The sequence below is a fragment of the Pezoporus flaviventris genome, unplaced genomic scaffold, assembly GCF_033815535.1.
Source record: "Pezoporus flaviventris isolate CSIRO_AGI_PZ_B2104156 unplaced genomic scaffold, CSIRO_AGI_Pfla_v1 ptg000036l, whole genome shotgun sequence".
Taxonomy (NCBI): Eukaryota; Metazoa; Chordata; class Aves; order Psittaciformes; family Psittacidae; genus Pezoporus; species Pezoporus flaviventris.
The window spans coordinates 40,209,603-40,231,595 of record NW_026892584.1 but is presented as its reverse complement, the minus strand read 5'-3'; the positions used below and the strand labels follow the sequence as shown (position 1 = coordinate 40,231,595).

At 44.7% G+C, this 21,993-nt stretch overlaps 1 protein-coding gene across 2 annotated transcripts in view; it reads right to left on the bottom strand.

Moving 5' to 3' along the window:
• The window catches only part of RCOR1 (REST corepressor 1), an 84,533-nt gene that overhangs the window by 38,608 nt on the left and 23,932 nt on the right, over positions 1-21,993 (bottom strand). For both annotated transcript variants that reach the window (XM_061464049.1, XM_061464050.1), the window contains one exon: positions 2,736-2,819. In XM_061464049.1, coding sequence (XP_061320033.1) covers positions 2,736-2,819 — 84 coding nt within the window. The remainder of the gene's footprint in view (positions 1-2,735; positions 2,820-21,993) is intronic.

The following is a 21,993-nucleotide window of genomic DNA, read 5'->3' as shown; positions in this document are numbered from 1 at the left end:
GACTACCTCACTCTTTACACAACATCATCCATTGGGTCAAGCAAGACATAGGTAACCGTTCTTGAATTACTTACCCACTGTGCCCCCCAAATTGCTCTACAAGCCATTTTTTTCTTAACATCAGCCTTGATGCAGAAGGCCTGAGCCTTAAGTACTGTGATTCATAATCCTGCAGTTGGGTCATTAAAAGCCCATTGCATTGCATCAGCCCAAGTTAGGAAAAGACCCTAAGCACTCCACAAGACTACCAGTAGCATTCATTTATTTACCATCCTGTCAGTCTATGGCTCATCCTCAATTTCTCTCCACAGCAATTCCATATCAATTCCCCTATCACTGGTGGAAATGTTGACTGATCATTATCGGTCCTCTTACATAGCCCTACGGACACCCATTTAACTAGGATTCACTATCAGCAATGCCAAGACTTGTCAGTGAAGCAAAGAGTAGCTGAAGAGACCTCCTGTCCCCTGATATTCTTTCATCATAAGCCATAAAAAAAAAAAAATTAGGGAACTCTGCTTGTAATATATTTAATAAGTGCTCTACACCCATTGCAGAGCACTGGTATTTTGGAGAACGTTTCCTTCTTTTGAAAGGGAGGGGGACTGAATCAGGCTCATGCAATCAATGCCTAACAGCTGGTTGAATACAGTAAAGCTATAATGTTATTTCTACAGATCATTTCTAGTCTCGAAAAGAACAAAAGCAGCTACCTTCAGCAGGATTTGTTTTTCACAGTTCGTTTTTAAGTAACACCAGAGAGAGACAGGAGTAACCAGTACCTTTCGGTAGTGTCAGCTCAACCTGACACAAGACAAAGCAAGGACCAACCAGCACACTCTTACCCTGTTCTCTCATTCCCTGCACAGCTGCCCTCTCCCCATCTGCTGGAGTTTTCCTGCCACTCCAAGGTCCCCTCAACCACTTCTCCCAATGCTCCTTTTATTTTTTTCACTACTACTAGATGCCGAATTTCACAACTCCATCCTTCTGTATCAATTAGGCACCTAGGAAATATTGTGTGTCATGTATGACACAAAAGTGTATTTCTTTCTCCTAAGCACCATCTGAAGCATTTTCTTTGCATCTTTTTTTTGTAAGGGGAAGTCACTGAGGAGTCCACACTTAACTAAAACTGAGTCTTTCAAGAAATTTCTTCTTGCCCCCTCTTCCTATATTCATTTTGTTTTCCCCAATGTTTTTACTATACCAGCAACAGTCAATTTCCACCTAGTTTTTATTCATCCATGTCATACTACATTTTTAATTACCTCTTAGGTTCATGACATCTTTTTAGCAGATCCTATATCCTTTTTATACTCTATAATATTCTTGCATATTTCTGTGCCAATTGCCACAGCACATTCAGTCACAGATTATTTTACTTAGCTCTGCATATCTTCTTTTCCTCCTCCATTCTTTCTTCCCTCTCAAAGAAATCCATTTCCTATCAAGCAGGAGTTAAATGTTCCAAACCCGAGCCGAGACTCAAAAGACTCTCGAAGACTTGAAAGGCAGCTACAGGAATCCTCTGCATCAGAAGAAACCCATGAACAGTAGTTCCTTTTGGTGGAAGCAAAAGTTTCTTGCTCTTACACTTTTTTATACATTTCTAGCTGTAGATAACTCCCAAATATATTCATGTCCTCATCAGTCATATTTAGCTCAGCATCCAGTAGCCAGCAGGGAGCAGCCAAGGCACCACTGGCAAGAAAGAAGGCAGACATGATCCTTGCAAAGCCCTTTTTACCTATATATCACAGTACCATCACCCTTCTATAATTTAAGGGGCAACTTGATCAATGGAACAAATGCACCAGGGCAGAGCCCAGACCCCTTCACAGCAGAGCCAGTTTGTGCACCATCTCTGCTGACAATTTGCCAGTACATCTTCAGAAGAGTCTTGTCACGCAGTTTAGCCCTTGGGCCTAGGGTAAAACCAGATATCAACCTAACAGTGCCACCACAAACAATGCAAGATTCTTATGGGTCCCAGAATCACAAATGGAAAAAAAAAAATAGTATGAGGACAAAGTCAAAAATAGCTCCTTTCAGCTCCCTCCCAAAAAAGCACTTCGGTTTAGTTATTGCATTCAAACAGCAGCCCTTTAATCAAGGAGTCCTTGATCAAGGAGTCATGAGGAAAACTGTAGCTAGACAAACCTTTCAAACACTAGTTCTGCCATCTGGCAGCAGCACTGAGGCTTGTTCCCAGACACACACAGAGCACTGGTAATTGCCCTCACATGGAATTCCAAGGCACTACAATTGTTCTGGCATTTAAACCTCTATGGGCTCCAGATGTGGATTTTATTTGTGTCATTATGAGAAAAAGGTAGTACTAATTACTGTATATCTCTTCCCCACCTGCTCCCCCCACAAATACTTTTCATTTTGTTCTCTCCAGTTATTTCTGGCACATTCTGGAGGGGGGGGGGGGCGGAAATCAGATCATGTAGGCCTATGGGTAAGTATCTTAAAGAATTCACAGCAAAGAAGAAAGTGTGTCGTATTTTTCCAGCTTTCCGTGGATTTGATGCTTTAAGCAGCTGCCCAGTGGGGAACAAAACTCTTCTGGGGGATTGCTTTGTAGGCTTTTCTTTTTTCAAATTAATTTCAAATCATAATGTAAAGGTCACAGACATAACCTTGGTACTGAAAGTGGCAACTTTGCATTTTTGAAGTAATACATGTAAGAAAAGAGGTGAATAAAAGTATTTGAAGAGACTTACATTTTGCTTCAGACAGATTCTGGTTAGGTGACCAGACCAGCATGCCCAGATTCTCCCTCTCTTGACTTCGCCTTGCAAGTTTGGCTTAAGAGAAAACAGATAAAAAGCAAGTTACAGACAAAGCCTTTTCAGATGCAAAATGGATACAAAAGCAACTTATCACACATCAGCAGCTTTTAATCAAGATAAACTCATCCGCACAGTTAAAAAGCCCCATCTTTTCATGCAGACCTGAGGCTTTTCCTTGTTTCTTCAATGCATCACCCCCTATATAACATGACAGATACCACACACTCACTTTCATGCAGTATACCAAGAGGCATACGTTAGAACTAAATTACAAGTTAATTAATGCTTCTCTTCCAGCATGCTTATTTTTCCTTCAGCCATCTTTAAATGAAAGAGGAGGAGCTAGGCTGAGGCAGCAGCTCCAAGTCTTCGACATCATGTGACTGTACTGTTCAGCCAGATGGCTAACATGCTTGTGTCTACCCCAGATAAGTAACACTTCAGGGTTGACACAAGCATGAACCTCCCAGATTTCACTTCTGAACACCTCCTCTCTTGCCCCAGCAGCCCTCCTATGCCTCCATCCCCCAGACAGACAGGAATGCCCAGCCAGATGACACTGGGTCCCCCAGGTCAGAATCAGGTCCTCTGTTCAACTGCTCCAGAGAAATGACATGCACACTGCATATACATGCCCACACTCAGAAAGCAAGTCCATTTTTAACCAGCCTAACACCTGGCAGGCACAAGACCTCTGAAAATCTCAAGTGAAGAGTCCCTGCTGCATGTAGCTTGAAAAAGCAACCTCAGGGTACATTTCAACAGCAAGTTCTAGTGAATCTGCTGCTGTTTGGTTGCAAGCAAAAGAGGAGGATGATGAGAAGAGAAAGACACTCACTCCACTGAGTCAGCACACACGCAGTCAGCTCAACTACCCACCCTGGGCGAGAGCAACTTGCAGGTCTTGTTATGAACGAATGCCTACAGTACTACGAAACATCACATAACATTGAAGTTTTATGTGATATTTCAACACGCTAGTTTCTCCGCACTGTGCAATTAGACACATCACCATTTCATGATGCTTTAAACAAACAGGCCAAGAAAGATAGAGTAACACAAAATTACATTACAGTGCTATGAACGCTCATGGTTTGACTACTGTTTTTAACCTGAAACCTGCTCAGCTAACAACAGTCAGGGTTTAGATGACAAAAATATTTTGACATTAAATTTAAAGCTCAAATAGCATGTATTAAAAATAACCAGTTGTCAGCAAAGCACATTAAACTAACAATTACTTTGTTTCATTACAAACCCCATGATTACCTTTCACACAGTTTGGTGTGCTGTTTCTTGTGGAGGTTTTTTGAGGTTTTCTTTATCAGGTTAGTAACTGCGCATACAAGATATTCTGTGTACTGTTCATGTTCATTAGTTTCTACACTAGGCAGAAAAAGAGGGATGAGAAGAGACAGCCTCTGGTGATGAGAGATAGGTGTGAAGACCATGTCTATACACAGAACACAAAGGGTGCCTGCATTTCAAACTACAACCTCAAAACAAAAGATCCCATGACATTCCCAGTAACCCACTGCAGCTCAGGAGCCTGACGCCCGAATTCTGCCAGCAAGGATTAACACTAAGCAAATTGTCAGCCTGTCTTTACCACAGTCTCGCTCGCTGAACCGGCAAAACCCACCTAACCTGGGAAAAGAGAAACATTTCCTCCTAGTTTTACAGGCTGAGCCTTCTCCCCACCCCGGCTGCGCCTTCCACGAGCTCAGCTCACTTACAGCAAGATGGGTGAAGTTTCACCTCCCACGGTTAAAACCCCAAGTTACACTTTGGGGAATTGCAGAGGGAGCACCACAGCATTCCTGGCTGTGAACTGCAGCAAGCCCTGGGAGGTGACGACCAGTGCAGGGAGGTACTGTGAGAGCTCATGGCACCCAAGCAGGGTGGGTGAAATGTGTTCCTTGTCCTCCATCACAGCTCCCCTCTCAGGCACCCAGGACCTCCCTTTACAAAGGGAATATCTCAGGTTAGGAGCTACCTCCTTCCAGCCCCAAATCCCCTCCCTATGAACCAAGGCCATCCACTCTCCTGGGCCTCACACTCAGAACAAGAACTACCTGCAGATAACAGGCTCTGCACACAATCCTCAGGACCGACTTCTGCCTAGCTCCCACAGCCCAGCTTCTTCCCCTCTGCCTCTCTCCACCCTCTTGGTAGCCACCACGAGCCAAGTTACACTGCACTTGTAAATGGGTGTGAAGCAGCACCTCTGGTATCCCCACAGCATCTCTCCTGCTCTGCCTCTCCAACCCAGCCCACCTGTCCACCCTCAACCCTTGTTGCTTAACAGAGGTAGAGGCCAGTGAAAAACATGCAGTAGGATTAAGTTAAAACTCATGCTTCTCTGCAAAGAACAGAACCACCTATAGGCCAACACACAGAAGGGTAGGGGGTGTGGGCAGGTGTGTTCCTCAAACATCCACAGAGGCCAAGACTCCCCCCCAAAGCCAAGATGTAGCCTGCCACCCAGCTCCTCCACCTTCAAGCACCGCCTCCTCCCCATTGCTGCTTCACAAGCCCACAGGCCCCACATTTACCATCTTCCACATGCAAGGCAGACACAACATGCATTCTTCAGAGTCCAGTACTGACCGCATCATAGTATCACAGAATAGTTAGGGTTGAAAAGGACCTTAAGATCATCTAGTTCCAACCCCCCTGCCATGAGCAGGGACACCTCACACTAAACCATCTCACCCAAGGCTCTGTCCAACCTGGCCTTGAACACCGCCAGGGATGGAGCATTCACAACTTCCCTGGGCAACCCATTCCAGTGCCTCACCACACTTACAGTAAAGAACTTCTTTCTTATATCCAATATAAACTTCTCTTTAAGTTTGAACCCGTTACCCCTTATCCTGTCACTACAGTCGCTAATGAAGAGTCCCTCCCCAGCATCCCTATAGGCCCCCTTCAGATACTGGAAGGCTGCTACGAGGTCTCCACGCAGCCTTCTCTTCTCCAGGCTGAACAGCCCCTACTTTCTCAGCCTATCTTCATATGGGAGGTGCTCCAGTCCCCTGATCATCCTTGAGGCCCTCCTCTGGATTTGTTCCAACAGTTCCGTGTCCTTTTTATGTTGAGGACACCAGAACTGTACACAATACTCCAAATGAGGTCTCACAAGTACATGACATAGTAAGAAAAAGCTTAAGAGCTTGCTCAGAAACTGGAAATACATGGAAATCGTTATTTCAGAGCAACAGCCACAAGAGAAGAGGGGGCTTAGAGAAGAAGAGTTATTACACCCCTTTCCTGCATCTTTTCAAGCACAGCTGCCAGCCTTCCAACAGGGCAGAATCCCCTCTCCTGTCCCCTGCTTCTGGATGAAGGATACCAGGGTGAATTCACATAGTCCACACTTCAGTGACAAAGATAAAAGCTAATTAAATTTAATCCATTATATATATCATATAAAAGAGCCATACAAACAGGGCAAAGATTACTCTTTTTCAGGGGGACAGATGAAATTAGGATCAAGGGGGCTTGCTTGTCTAAGCAGCTGCAGTTAAATCAGTACAACCTGTGTCCTGAGAAGCTGTATATTGGCAGACAAGATGATCTGACATTTCAGTTAATCCTGCACTTTCATCTAGGCTACCCACCAGGTATTTGTAAAGTCTGTGCCATAGCCATTAGCTCCTTATCACAGCTGTTACATAAGCTTACACTGTATAATCACTTTCTCACTGCTGGCTTTCCCATTTGTCCCATGGAAGAATCCCAAAGAGGAAGATCTACTACAAGCAGCACAGATGTACAACCCTAACCAGGCACAGAATTGTGCTCTTCCCTCATCCCCAGACCATACCCTTACCCCATGGACTACACACTGAACTACAGGAAGGAACTGATCCAGGTTAAAACTCATGTTATAAAGAAAACAGTACTTTTAAAACCAGTCTCATTTATGCATGTGGTTTATTTCACAATCCCAAACAGTTCAGCTGTGCAAGGCAGGAGATGAGGCAGGGCACAATACCCATGTATCCCATCAACATTATCCTAAAAAGAAGTTGTGAAGGCTTCCCCCTCTCTGCCCCCTTCCCCACCCCAAACTGTGGGGACACGTATCACCACCAGCACGCAACTGACCACATAGTGTGCAGGAATGCATTGGTTCGCACAGGAGAGAGCAACACTGGAGTTCCTATCATTTCTGCCTGTAGGCTGAGGCTCTCCAACCCTGGGCCGCCCATACTAAGGTACAGGCCTAGCACGCGCTAAAGCAACACACTGCAAGACATGAAACCCAGCCTGGAGCAGCTATGGCTCCTCCCCAACTTCTGGAAAGCTGTCACAAGACTGCCCCATATTAAAACAAGACAGAGGTTTCAACCAGCAGCAGTGCTCAGCTCAGACTCCAAGATGCATTAGGCTGATTGAAAAAGAAATAAAATCTGTAGTGTGTCTTTAAGGCATGTCTTCTCCCTGCTATGAAGGTTACTATATGCAACAGCCTCACTCCAAGCCAATTGTCTGTCCCATTTTCACTTGCATACAAGATGTCAGTCCTGCTCTCCCACTAGCACAAAAGCCTCAGGGGTAAATTCACCTTAGACCCCATACCCGACTGATTTCCAGCTCACAAACAAGAGCAAAGAGTAAAGTGAGAGCAAAGAGATTTAACAAAAACAAAACAAAACAAACCCCCCCAAAAAAACAAAAAACAAACAAAACTCAAAATAAAAAACCCACAAAAAAAAAACACACCAAAAAAAACAAGCCAAACAAAAAACTCCCACTCTTAAAAACCATTCTCCTCCTCCAGAGGCACGCTCCTCTACTGCACTTAGTCCAAGTTAGGGAGTGGAGGGTCAACTCTGCCAGGATACTGCAGAAACAGAGACAAAAAGTAGAACTTGCAAAGAAGTTCTTAAAAGACACCAAAGCCCTAAATACCCTTGCGAGTCCTCTGGTGAATCTATTAGCTTAAACCCTGGGCCTGCACCCTCTTCCCTACACCAAGAAATAGGCATGTATCTCCTCACATCTGAGGGGTTCTTTTGCACATACTGTAACTTTGTATTTTCTCTTATGCAAAGCAAGGTTACACAGGTGCTGGAATGAGGACTGTAAAATAAGCTCAGTGTTGAACTTGCTGTAGAGTTTGTCATCATGAATACATTTGTGCTTACATGAAACCACAGATCTTTGTTCAGGCTCTGTCCAGCGCATTGCAAGAGAGCCAGTACATAACACATGTGTCCTGCAGGCTCCTCAGCCATCATGCTCAGCAGAGTTGCTGCAAATGGACAACAAAGCCAAGCTGAAAGCAGTAAGTGTGCTTCTGCCACCATCTCTATCAGGCTGCTGTGAAGTCAGGACACCTGATAGAGAAAGTGAAATGGGCATGTCTCCAAACAGAAACTACCAATGGCCACTGTATCACATACATGAAGTACCTTCCCCATCCTTCTGAGCTCCCTCCGCAGTTTCAAGTTAGCCATGGAGCAGCTGGGAAGGAAAGCCATGCCTGGCACTCCCTTCATCCCTCCTGAATCTCCTTCTGGTGTGATGAACTAAGAGCCTCTGAAGAGCTCTGTCAAAAGGCCAAAGGGTGAAGCTTGCACTTCGTAGCTTGAATCTGACCAACCCCCCACCATTTCTGAAAGGCAGGCAGGTCCTGCTCAGCCAGCAGTTTCTCTGCTCTCCTGACACATGCTCACTGCCTTTCCCTCCATCCTGTGTTGACTCTGGCATTTACCCCTGCAAGCCAGGAATACTCCCCTAAAAGTAACCTGGCAAAACAGAAAGCAAACAGCATTTCCCCCAGTCATTAAATCGAATCAGTGGGCTGCAAAATGAGACAAGTAGCTGAGGGGGTGGAACAGGGAGCCGCAGGCCCATGTGAACAGAGGCTTTTCTGCCTTCACCCCAATGCAATGGTTCAGCAGCCCCACTGCAGAAGACAGGGAAGGAAGGAGGCTGTTTCCCCTTCCACCAGCACCTTGACAAATCAAAACAGGGGATCTACCCAAACTTAAGAAAGAAAAACGTAAAAAAGAAAGCTGTTAGCTTTAACTTGTACCAATTCTTATTCTACACATATCCTAAGGGACAAGGAAGAGGTATAAAGAAGCAGGAATAGGCAGGACACTCCTCTCATCACAGCACCAGCTTAGGCTGTCTTAAAGACTGCTGCTGGAACGACAGAGTACATGAAGAGCAAGCAGGATGGCAATGGAGCTCACCAGTGAGCACGAGCCCAGCACTGCACAGCTCCAGATGACACATCCCATTTTATTTTTCTTCTCCAAGTTAAAGAAATGTGCCAGAACAAACTCAGTGGGAGTCGAGGCCTCTCAAAGAGTCACCAATCACTCTGTTGCCTATTTTGCTTCTGTGCAAGGCAGCAGTGCCAGCTCCCACTTGAGTTCCTGCACTTGAGAGCTGCTCTGTCTCACAGCTCTCCCTAAAGATGCTGCATATTCCAGCTGCAGCTGTAAGCCATTCAAGAGCACTTCACACTTTGTTTTTGGCACCTATACTGACCCCTCGGAGAGACAATCCTCACCTCCAGCTGAAGCCAAGATACACTTTGCTCCCAGCTCTATCCTGCCCAAATCACTGCGAAGCTCTGCCCAACAGCTTCCAGCACTCTTCCCTCTTCACAACCCTTTCGATAGTCGCTGATGTTTTTGCTGTTTGCACAAGGCATTTCAGAGCTATTGAAGCCCTCTGAATTTCAAAGCAAAACACACTAACATGACTATGCGAGAGCACAGCAACACACCATGAAGAGTGGGAACCTGCTGCTAGTCAGTACTTCTGTTATTTAGACAGCAAAAGGCAACTTGGCAAAGTATATCCACTGTCAGGTACTTGCTACTGATAGACACTTCTGTCTACCTTCTCTGGAAGGCAAACATGCAAATCCAAGTTTAAAAAGTACTTTACATAGAAGTACACAAAATTCTTCAGGTACTAATCTTTTGCAAGGCAACAGGCAAGAGAAGATTTCCAGTTCTAAATAACATTTCACAAAGTTATTAAAGTTTACACAACTGAAAACCCCAAGCTACAGGATGGCAAAGATTCCCACCTACAAAGGCTAACGTTACTAACAGCACTTACCAATACCCCCATAACTGGTACTAGCTCATTTTTAAATCACATATTACAGGTTTAAAAATACTAAGAAACACCTTCCTTTTAATATGTAACCCCCAGACTATATATTAAACATGCACTGTATAATACCCAAAGTAGAACAGATACTGTTGGAAAGAACTGGAGCTGACACACAACAATTTAGCTGCTGAATGCTGCTTAAAGCAGTTTTGGACCAAGTCTAAGTGTATTTACTTCTAATGAAGTGAGATTAAACAAGTGCTTACATTCCCCACCCTGCTTTATTATTATTATTATTTTTAATCAATGCAGACCTTGTATTTATTGCATAAAGTAAAATCCCCTGTCTACAGTACCCATGATGACTGTTAAGCAAAGTAAGACAAGGGAGGCACTGGCTCCCATTGTTTAAAAAACTTTACTCTCACTGGTCCATTGATATTACTCAGGCTCACAATGTAATTGTAAATACATAACAGCGATACAACAAAATATCTATTTGGCACAAGAGGATTCAAACAAAATTAAGAGTTGGAAGAACAACTTTTTCCACCTTCTTTCTCCACTGCTGGCACTGGTATCCCAAGCAGCAACTCAAAGACCTTTGAAAAACTTCGCTGCCCATCTCCACTTCCTTCTGCATGTGACTTCACCCTGAGTCAGCAGGACTGCCTAGATATAGTAGCTGGTACCTCTTACAAATGCCATCTTTGTACACACTATAGCAGCATGAAATGCAGCCGAACATTTTAGACTGGAATCTTGCATGAGGAATGTTTTTTTAATTAAGAACTTATAAATTAAGCTGCTAACTGCTGCTCTTCCTATACATGACTACACCTGGCTGGCACTATAATCTATATGCAAAGAAAGTTCTCAGGGCATTTCTGTATCTGCCTAAGGAAACAAAGGTGACTATTTGGGTTTCTGTACAGAGCAGCAGCACTGGAAACACAGGCTGAAGGGCCTTACTGCCTCAGAATAACTGGGTGCTGTGCCACAAAACCTCACGGTATCACACATTACAATAGTGTGAAAAATACTGCTTTAAAAATTACCCAGTTAAAGATTAATCATCCAGCAATGATTACAAAGGTCACTTTGCAGTGATAAAAATTATTACCATTAGAAGAACTGGAAGAGAAAATGAGAAAAACCACAGCTAGCAATACAGTTTCATTTTCTTAAGGTAATCACGTTCAATCCATCTTAAGTTTGAACTTCACATCTTTGCATTTTTTACTTTTAAACTTTAAGAACCTATCTGATCCAAGATGCCTTTCCAGTTTAAGAGCGAGCAGAAAAGCGAAAGCAGTGTCCTTTTTGCCCACAGCCCACACCAAACAATAAAGCCAGAACAGATGTTGAGGCCTCGCCTTGGATTTTTTTTTCCGGAATAACAGGGGAGTCCACTCATTCCTTCCTGCAAGCAGGTGGCACCAATGTGCAGCCATAGATGAGGTCTGCATAACCATGCAAGCAAACAGCCTTTCAATATACACTCAAAGTCTGTAAAATTATTTTTTCTACATGCATGCAATTCCAATCTGAGATCTGCATATAGAAGCCCCGCAACCCATACAGGAGCAGGAAACACATTAACATATCAGAAGCATGAATATACCCCTACACACACTCAGTATTGAGAAGCACACCTCTGCTAATCACAACAGGCTTTCATCTAGACAAGGCCAGGGTTTTGTACTGAAATGTGAAAGGGTTGGAGTTTGTTTAAAGAGAGAATTAAGTATAAAATTAAGAAGAGAAAATGCACATCTGATAAAGATTTTACCATAAATCTCTTGCATGGCTTTTTAAGAAAGTAAAAATTTGTACAGCCACCTTTTTTTTTTTTCCTCTTTCTGAAGGAGGAGGACTAGTAACTCTGCTACAGCGATCCTGAATGCACAGCCAAAAAGCAGGCAACCAGAACGAAGCAGAAGCCTGCCACACACGCATAGGGTTGGCCCTGCAAGGCCTACCTGCTCTCCCAAGCACTTCTCCCCGCTCAACATCACAGAGAACATCCTTGGCTGCAGTTCAGAGACACAGCAGTTCCAGTGCTCCATCAGGAGGACTGGTATTGTACTGGACCCATGTCACCCCAACAGTTAGTAGCAACAAAAAGCAAGCACCATACACAGGGTCTCATGGGTCCCACAGACCCCATGGCTACTAGCCCACAACCCATAGCTATCATGCTGGGACCCACATCCTGCTCCACCCCTGGGAACCCCTGCACACTCACAACCTTACAGAACAATACAGGACCTCTGCAGAGCCACACAGTGAACCATTTTAAAAGTTTGTGAAAAACAGGTAAATGCATGCACAAAACTACTCCTGAGCACCAAGCTACAATGAGCCAACTACTGTTAGTTTCCGTTCAGTCTCCCTGAACAGTGCCCCAACAAGAAATAGTCTTCCTTCCCTCCCTCCACACGTTTAGGTGACCAAGAAGTCACACAAGTATGCCCACATGTATGCAAGTAAGACCCAGGTACAGAATTTAATATACAGAAAAGGAACAACAGTATCATAGCACAGTTCCCTCTAGTGCCAGGTCTTGCGCTGCTGACAAATATCTAGGTACTGCCAAATCTATTTGAAGCCAAACACTCTACTGATGAGGAACCAAAGATAAGGCAAATGCATCTTCCTCTCTTTCCATCACAGATCTTGATTCTGCTGCCTCCCCTGATCCTTGACAATCACCAACTCCTACACGCACAGCTCCACTTTCATATGGTCTCCCATTTCTTTACTAAGCAGGGTTCTCTGCTGTCCACAAAAAGAGCCATTTTGGCCCAGTTCTGCCCATTATTCACAGGCAGCACTTAGAAATAACAAGACCAGGACCATCAGAGAAACTTCCTGAGCCTGGCACTATATCTGCATTATTTGATTTAATGGCCCTTCATGATGGGGAAGGGGGGTGTTGGGGGAGAAGAGGTCCATCAAATCATCTAATCCTTTTTGAACCCATCTGTAATTTTGGCATCTACAACATCCTGTGGCAGAGTGCGTCAATTTAATTTTGTTGTCTGAAGGAGAACAAAGAAAGCCCATGCACACACTCCCTTCTCAGCTCTGAAACTGCTACTCAGTCATTTCATTTGGTGGCCCCATTTCCTGCCTTATGAGAAGCAGAGAATAACTGCGCCCTGTTCACCTCCTCCATGTCTCTTGCTGTTTTACAGACCTTCTACTACACTCCTGTCATTTGTTTTCCAGGCTAGACAGTCTGGGCTTTTCTGCTTCTCCCTCATACAGAGATGGGAAACAAGAACAATTCCTGTACTTCATCCAGTTACCTTACAGCTCCAAGAAGCATGTATGCATGGGGGAGGGATGGAAGCAGGGCACAACCAGAACTGTACACAGTGTTCAAGAAGAGGGTACACCACAGGATTTATAAAACACGCCATAATGAGGTTCTGTTTTGCTCTCAGATGCTTTCACAACAGCTTTTAACAATACACTTGCCTTTTCACTATTATCATTGAGTTGATGAAAAAAAACCACCATGACTCCCAAGATCTTTACGTGGAAAGGCAACAGCTAATTTAGAGATCACTACCATACACATACAGTTAAGGGCTGTTCCACCCTACCCTGTCCGTCTCTGGCTACCCCCCCCCCCCCCCCGAATATTACTTAGCACATAACAGCAAGTGTCACCTGTCATTTTTATAGCCATGCTGTCACAAGACTGAACAGGTTGTCCGTTCCCCCCATTCAGCAGATACCCACACTCCCCTGCTGCTCTCTCTTCCTATTCACACACTTACATGCTGACAAAAGAACAATCCAGCTGTTCATAGTAAAAATAAAAAGCAAGAAACAAAAATAACAATATGTAATTTGAAATGGAGAATACATAAGGGTTGCTTTATTTGGAGAGTGAGAAGTGCTGCAAGACACCTCTGGCTTCCCAAGGCTTCTTCCCCCAGGAGAAATATCACAAGAAGCAAACAGAGGGTTTCTCAGACCTTGTGCCCTCCCCCATTCCCTTTACCATTCAACAGCAATGCTGTTTAGATGACTGACCCAAGTAATTTCCGCTCCTCGGCTTCAGATACCCTTTCCCATTCCCATCACTCTTTAGAAAATGAGAGAAACAGAAAATGAAGGAGAGAGACCAGTGCTTTTGCCTCTACTCAGAGGACACACTCCCACCACCTTGTCTTTAGAAAGCACTGAACCTTTCTGCTCATAAAGCAGACCTCTTCTCCACTGCAAAGTTTCAAACTCACTTTCACAGGTCTGAATAAGCACCAGCAATCCAAACAAGTAGCATTCAACTCATCTTCCCCACACATCAAGGACCAACTATCCTGGTTCTATTGCCCAATGCAAGAAGAAGGGGGGTAAGTCAGTCTCAAGTGCTCCCAAAGCAGGGAGATTACATTTTTTATTTTTAGCAACACCTCTTCCCTTACCACCCATCCAAAGTTCACATGACAGCATCTTTTTGAGATAGCTTACACTGGCCAGTGGAAGTGATGAGTGCCTAGAAACCACTCTATAAAATAAAATGTAGATATAAAATGTAGATTCTTGGTTAAAGTAACTGGTTTATTTTTTCCACCACACTTCAAAAGCCCTTGCCAAGAGATAGCCAAGAACAAATCTGACTAACTGGAACCCAGTCTCCGAAGAGTGTGGGGATGTGGGCACTTCTCCTTCTCACCCTACATCTCAGGAGTTCAGGAAATAAAAAATAAATAAAACAACCCACAAGCAGCTATGCTTATGCACTAAGGCTGCTGGACAAATGTGTTAACCCTTGGCAGGACAATACTGTGAAGGGCATGTAGACAGGACACAGTGGTGTCTCCATCCACACAGGAGTCCACTCAAAAGGTTAAGTGAGAGAGAAATTCCATGTTACTATACTCTTAAGTACCAAATCATTTTACAGTCAAATGAATCAATCAGCAACAGCTGAGCACAGTCATCTCTCAAAGACAGTAAAGATTTTTCACATTATTATTCTTCTTTAAAACCTGGCTTAAACACCAACACTTACCAAGGCCATAAGCAGACAAGCCCATCATATACAGTAGCAAACCCAGCTGGGTGCTGTGGAGAGGCTGGACACCCAGGAGGGTACCACCACAGCACCTCCTTGCTGGAAGTAGTGCTCTCCAAAAACAGCAGAATCAGGCCCTGCCAGCACACCCAGGAGAGGCCTAACCTCTATGCTGAGGTCACCCAAACCCAGCCACTTCTACCTGAAGCTGGTTGTATAGCAGTTACACAAGTGGCCTGGCTGGCAGAGCAGCAGAGATGGCAACCTCTGAAAAGGGTGCATCACCTCCTCTCCTGATGCAGCCATCTCCAGACACAGACACCTGTCCTCAGGCCAACATGAGTGTACAAGAAGCTTATACATCAAAACCCACCAGGCACTGAGTCATGCACCGATATGGTATGCAACTGCAATCAACAGGCAGCAAGCATGCCCAGTTTAACCCACACAAATCTGACTTCTAAACATCTGTGACTGTTGCATATCCTCCTCCCACCCCCAATCCATGAGTCTTCCAGGTCTTTATCCTCAGGGCACCCCTACCAGAGGATAACCTTTTATCAACACACACACAAACGCACAAAGCACAGAATGCCAGGCTGGCACAAGTTGAGCCAGGTTTCCCTTGCCCCGTGTTAGAACCCCAACTGTGGGTCATTCTTCCTCATCATCCCACTTTCAGAAATGCTGAAATCAAACAGAAGCCCATAAATAACACATTTGTAATATTTCAAATTGGATCTTGAAAACTCAGTCTGCTTCCAGCTCTCCTTGGAGATGACTGGTGTATTCATTAGCTCACAAGCTCCCCAAGGTACAGACAGTCCCTCTCCTTCTGCTTGTGTGGGGCCTGGCTCAACAGGGTGCTGCAAGAAAAATATTCATACCCAAAAAACAAATTCAGATTTAACATGCCCTTGAAATGCAGGCAGCTCCTGGATCACATTTTTCCGACAGATTTCACAAGTCGGTTTGTTTTTTCCCATTTTTGCCAAACTTGGAGGCACAGTAAGGACTATATTTAAAATGTAGCTAACAATCATTGCAAATCTTAAAGTTTTAACATTGAGCTTTCAGTAAAAGACTATCCAAAACAAGTTAACTGGTCTTTTTCCTTCTTCTGCTTTCAAAAGAGTCTTAGAACTAGTTTGTCTTGCATCTACATTAATGATTTCAGAGCAAGAAAGCCATATGATAGCTATAAGAGACTAAACAATTCATCACTGCTTCACACCAAGCAGTGTGTGTGAAGTATTCATTCTGCACTGTAATACTGAAGTATTCATTCTGCACTACTGTTCTGCCCATACTCTCACTTGACACCAAACATAACTGATCCTAAAAGACGCCAAGTAACAGCGAACCAAACCCAGGAGAGGCTCTCTCTCCACAATAAGAAGCAGCACTTGCAAACCAGAGCAACAAATCAGGGACACAGCTCTGCAAAGATGCTGGATTTTCCTGAGCTGCCTCTGCTTTGGGATTACAAATGCTTCTGCAGTGCTGGCATTTGCATACCACAGCATATTTACAAAGAAATCCATCGGGACACAAGCTTAAAGATGAACATTGAGAAGAGGCCCGTAGTGTTTGGACCACTTGGCTTTCTGCTCTGCTTAGATGCTTCGGGGGAAAAGCAACCAGTTACAACCTATCCACGTCTACAGCACCATCCCCTTCCCCACCCCACTGAACAAAGAGAACTGAAGTTTGCAGGCACAAGGCCTAACAAGCTCTCTAAAATGCAACCACCACGTGGCAAGCATCAGGAGCAGAGCTCACACAAAGAGCCCAGAAGCAGCAGGAGACAGTAGAGAGGGCTGGGAAAGCCCCAGCATCAAGGAGACAGGGGAAGGGGAGACTAAGCCTTATTCTCCAGCCATCACCACAAGAAAGCAAGCACAAAAGGGACAGTGAGGCTAAGCAGATAAAGGAGAAGACAGACAAATGTCAGCCAGGCAGCACAGATAAATGGAGGAGCCAAGATCTTGCTGTAGGGAGAATAGTGGAGTTTGGTAGAGAGCTGAAGGAGGAACCTGGCTTGGCACTGGCTCGGGAGGGGAAGGAGGAGACACTTCCCAGCAAGGCAGAGGAAGGCAGTTTGCGCAGCACTTACCTGCCCTGTAGCATGTCCCTCATACTGTGCACACCGAGGCACAGTCCTCACACACACAAATACACAGCTACAAGATTAACTTAATTTTACTGTGTTCAGGGCCATTAGTCTTTCCAATCTGAGGACTGAGATCCTATTCAGCACATAAATGCCTCTTTACTGAGGCTGAAATTTGTTGTGTTTTCTCCAATTTACAAAGGGTAAAAAAAAACAACAAACCCACAAAAAACAAAACAAACCCCAAACAAACCTTTTAGACATAATTTATGCTCATGGCAAAACATCCCCTCTCTCCCTTTCTTCTAAAAACCATCATTGTAGTGAGAGCAGCCAGAGCATCCCTGCCTGTGCTAAAGAGCCCAGAGGTCTCACTTTCCCTTCCCACAAATGGTATAATGGAAAAGAACACAGTGGCCAGCCCCCAGCAGCTGTTTAATCTGAATACAGCTGTGCCTCCTCACGCATCAATTATACTGCTCCACAGTGCACTGGACTAATTCAAAACGTGGCTGCCAAACTTGTTTTCTTTACCCAATGGCCACTGGGTAACTCCATGAAAGCAACCAGCAACTCTCCACAGGGTACTGCATTGAGCTCCAGCCACATAAGGAAGCATTAAAGCAATCATCTATCCTCCTACATCCAGTGCTACCACCCTGGCCACTCTGGAGTACTGTCTCCACTCTATCACCTTCTGAGTGTCTGAGCTAGCGTCAGTGACTCAATGCAGCCTCTTGTTCTACCACAGGGTTGCATTCAAATCCAAATCTCAGCTTCCCAGCTTTCAGAAAAGTGCTTAATGGGGCTTATACATATCCCTACAGAAAGGGAAAAAATAAAACAAGGGAGGGGAAAAAAAAACCAAAACCCCAACAAAACAGCACAGCAATGACAAGGCAGCAACGGAAACAAAACACACAGGAACATAAAGAGGACAGAGAGCCTAAGAGGAGCAACAGTATTTAGAAGAGCACAGCTATTAGAGACTGAAAATTAAACCATGCTAAAGTTGCTGGGGCTTCAAATGGGGGGGGTGTGGTGTGTCTGCCGCGGAACAGTCTGTGTAGACCACCTTGGAGAACACAACAGCCTTACAGGTGCATAGGTGGGCTGGAGCACAGAAAAGCTGAGACACTCTGACACCAGCGAGGAAAGCAGACTGTCAAAGAAAACTGCAAGGCAAGGCAGGCAGGGAATCTGCACCATTTACCTGTAGCAAGGGGCTCCGCCAAGCATTTCAAGACACTTGAATCTTCCTCAGCAGAAAAGCTGCATGTTTTTAGGGCAGAGGGAAAGAAGCGGGGGAGTCAGTGAACGAGTTACCTGACTGGGTTTAAACCACGACACCTCTTCATTTCTATCCTGGCCTGCACTTTCTCCACAACATTCCAGCACAATTTATTGCATTTACTGAAAGAAGATCATTTTCCCTATGTCTGTTTTTTCACAGGCTGCTATTTCAATAAAAGTTCTCTACCTTAAAGAATAGACTACAAGACAGGTACCATGAAACAAGGACTAACAACCACCATTCTCAATGCAACTGAGTTCCGATTTGCAACTGGGAGCTGTAGGTACTGCTGCAACGCCGATTTCATCCTGAACATTTGAAAGTCTTCTGTCTTTTGCTCTGTGCCATCACTCTAATACAAGTTTCTGTAAGTCCAGTTATATTTGTGTTGAAATGAAAGAATGAGCATAAAAATAATTCAGGGTAAACTGACTCCAGAGACATCTCTCTCCTACTCTTCCTCCTATCCCATAAAAATCCTTCAGCCTCCCTACACCACCCCCTTCCCCCCCCTTGCACCCTCACAGGCCCTTGGCAAAAGCTTTGTACACATTAAACCAATACTTGTTATCACATCCAGGGCCACCGCTGAGAGCCTTAGCTTCCTTTAAGGCATGCTCTGATTAGTCCAACTTTTTAACGATAAAGCTATTTGTAGTCGGATAGTCATGATGCTGGCAGCAATTTCTGGTATAATTCTGTTCACTAACACCTAGTCTGAATGTAGAGGAAGAGTCCACAGCCTGTAAAAGATTCCAAGCTCCAGTTAAAGACTACTGAAGAGTAAACCAGCTTCACCAAACAAGATGACTAAAGCCCTTTTCCTACAGCAGATTTCTGCAGCATGCATTTACTGTGCAAAGCAACAAGAACATCTTACTCATTCCCAAGATCCCACCTGAACAATGTCCACAGCAAGCGCTGCCTGTACTGGGCTCAAATGGAAGCAAGACTCTAAACTCACTCTTGCCAACACTTCCAACACACTTCCAAGTGTTCTCCACTTGTCAGGGCACCCGGCTGCAGCAGTGCGACAGCGACATGCTTGCCCTCCCAACCCTCCACAGATGGCCCTCCACTATCATGCAGCAGCTGTGGGAGCTTCCTGCACGAGTGGTCACGGCATGTGCCACTGCACAAGATACAGAAGCAGCAGGGAAATGGGACTCCCCAAAGCCCCAGACAAGCCCCATTTCCAGACACTGCCATTCAGGAGGAGTATGGCCCAGGCTTTCTCAAGAGCTTGATGCTAGATATTTGCACCGAGGTATTTTTACTGGTATATCCAGCATAAGTTACAAACACCAGCATTTCTGCTCAAGCAAGGTCTGAGCACCAGCAGCAATGCTTGCAAGAACTTGGCAAAAGGGAGGGAGATAAACACTCCTGATGACCCCAAGAGATCTGGAATACTCTTTTCCTCAAGGTCATGATTATCACAGATACCAGCATTGTGTCCAGTCTGGTAATCCACATGCTAGATCAACTCACATGGCCTCCAGCAACACAGTCCTAACACCACCAGTCTCAGACCAGCAGTCACCCTTGCACAGTACTGCCAAGCTGCTGATCGCATGGCCTTATTTGCTTCTGTGCCCCCACACAGAAAGGAAAAAGGAAGTTAAGTTTACAAAACACCTTAAAAGACCACTTTCTTGTAGCAGTGTTCCAGATTCATTGCCGGCTGGTTCCAGGCTTGCAGAACAAGACAATCCCATTGCATCTAGTGCTGTCCTGAAGCAGAGCCATCAATTCGCATGCAGAAGAATTCAGACGTCTGTTGCTGCAGAGTTCAGTCTAAACTTGCAAAAGTTTAGTCCCCTTCAAGAGCCTCCATTCCCCTTCACCCCCCATCTCACAGAACACAAGGTCAGCCACAAGTATGAACAAGTTCATTAAAAGACATTATCAGGTCAAAAGCAGCAGTTCAAGGAGTTCCAGAGCCCTGGCACATCCCCCTATCACCTCAGCACCTTCTTATGCAACTACCAGTCAGTATGTAGAAGAGTCACATGAGACTAGCACAGATGCTGGGAGAGCAGGTTTTAAGTTATTCCTGCACAAGGAAAAGGAGTGATAATTAAGCAATGCCTAATAAGATACCTGGGCTCTATCTGTTTGAGAATCCTTGTTCTCCTAACTACAACAGTACACCAAGAAAACAGCTCTCCCACTTAAGTACAGTCTGCTTAAGTATCTGTGCTATCTCCAGTAGAGAACTGCAGCAATTTCTAGGAAAGATGACACCAGAGCACCACAGTTTTCACATCTCTGGCTTACTGCCCTTGGACCATTCTTTTTGTGCAATCAGGCTGGAAAACTTGTTTCCATCTGACACTGGCTGGTGATGCAACCTTTCTCCCTCACATCCTGACAGAAAAGACCTTCTGAAGATCCCACCCACTGGTCTACAGGAACAGAATTAACTAGACCTTTCCTTTCTCTTCCAAGCCCTGCTTCAGCAGGGTGATGCTACTAAAAACCTAAAGCTTTCACAACAAGCTTCTAGGTTGATTCTCAATTCCTGAATGTCATACACCAGCAGGCTCAGCTAGTGCCCTGTGGCAGTACTTCAGTAAGGCAAGGGCACCATGCCTTTGCCCTGCTGCACCACCTGCAAGAAAGAATCTCCCCTGCAGGAACAGTGGAGAGGCAAAAGGGACAGGGAGCACACCAGGCTATGGTATGCAGAAATCAAAACGCAAGGCATTTGTCTTTTACAGACACCTCCTGACAGAAGAATACTGCAAGTAGACCCCCTCCACTCTGTATGCACACTTTAGATGGTCATTCCCTCAACAAGTTTAGGATTGGTCATGTGCAACTTTACTGTGTGATGCTGGCACCTTCCTGAGGATCCAATTTAAATATGTAGGCCAAGGAGATGCTACCAAAACCACGAGGAAAGCGGATTCAGAAGCTCTTCTCTGCTGTTCCTAAAGAACCATCAATTTTGGCCAGTAGAAACTCTGCCACAAGTTTGGGGGGAGCACCACTTATAAATATATATATAAATATATATATATAAAGTAGCAATCACCATCCCTAGGTTTGTCATTTAGCTATACTAGCAATCTCCTTCAGGGCTCTCTTGGCTCTTCCATAGTAAACTCGCTTGAAACCACCACACATCTCCACCACTTCTGCCACTGTTCAAAAACCATGGTGAATTTCCCTTATACCTCCTGGTTTCTTTTGTTCAGGTGATTTCAAAGTGATCTACAATAGCATCATTCTCCGGACTGCCACTAAGAACAGCACTTGTGAATTAGAAATGGAACATCCCCAGGCACCAAAAACCTGGTAGAACAAGTCACACATGAAGAGGACAGGGGAAGGTCTGCGCCATGCTCCGTGTCCTCACATATTAGATACCATCCTGTCTCATTACTTCCTAATGTAAAGATGATCAGTCTTGTTCACCTCACGTATAACCCAGAGGTGTAATGTTTCCTGAAGTTCCAAAACATGGAGAGTGAAAATCATTTGTCTTTTCTTTCTACCTGCCCTTTCCTAGAAGTTTTCAAAGAAGTCAGCTGTAGGAACTTGGAAACTCATCTGCTCATCTAGGAATGACAAACATATCATGCCTAATTGAGTTAGCCTATAAATTTCCATCAGGTATGCTTTCAAATAAAGCTCTTTAATATATGGT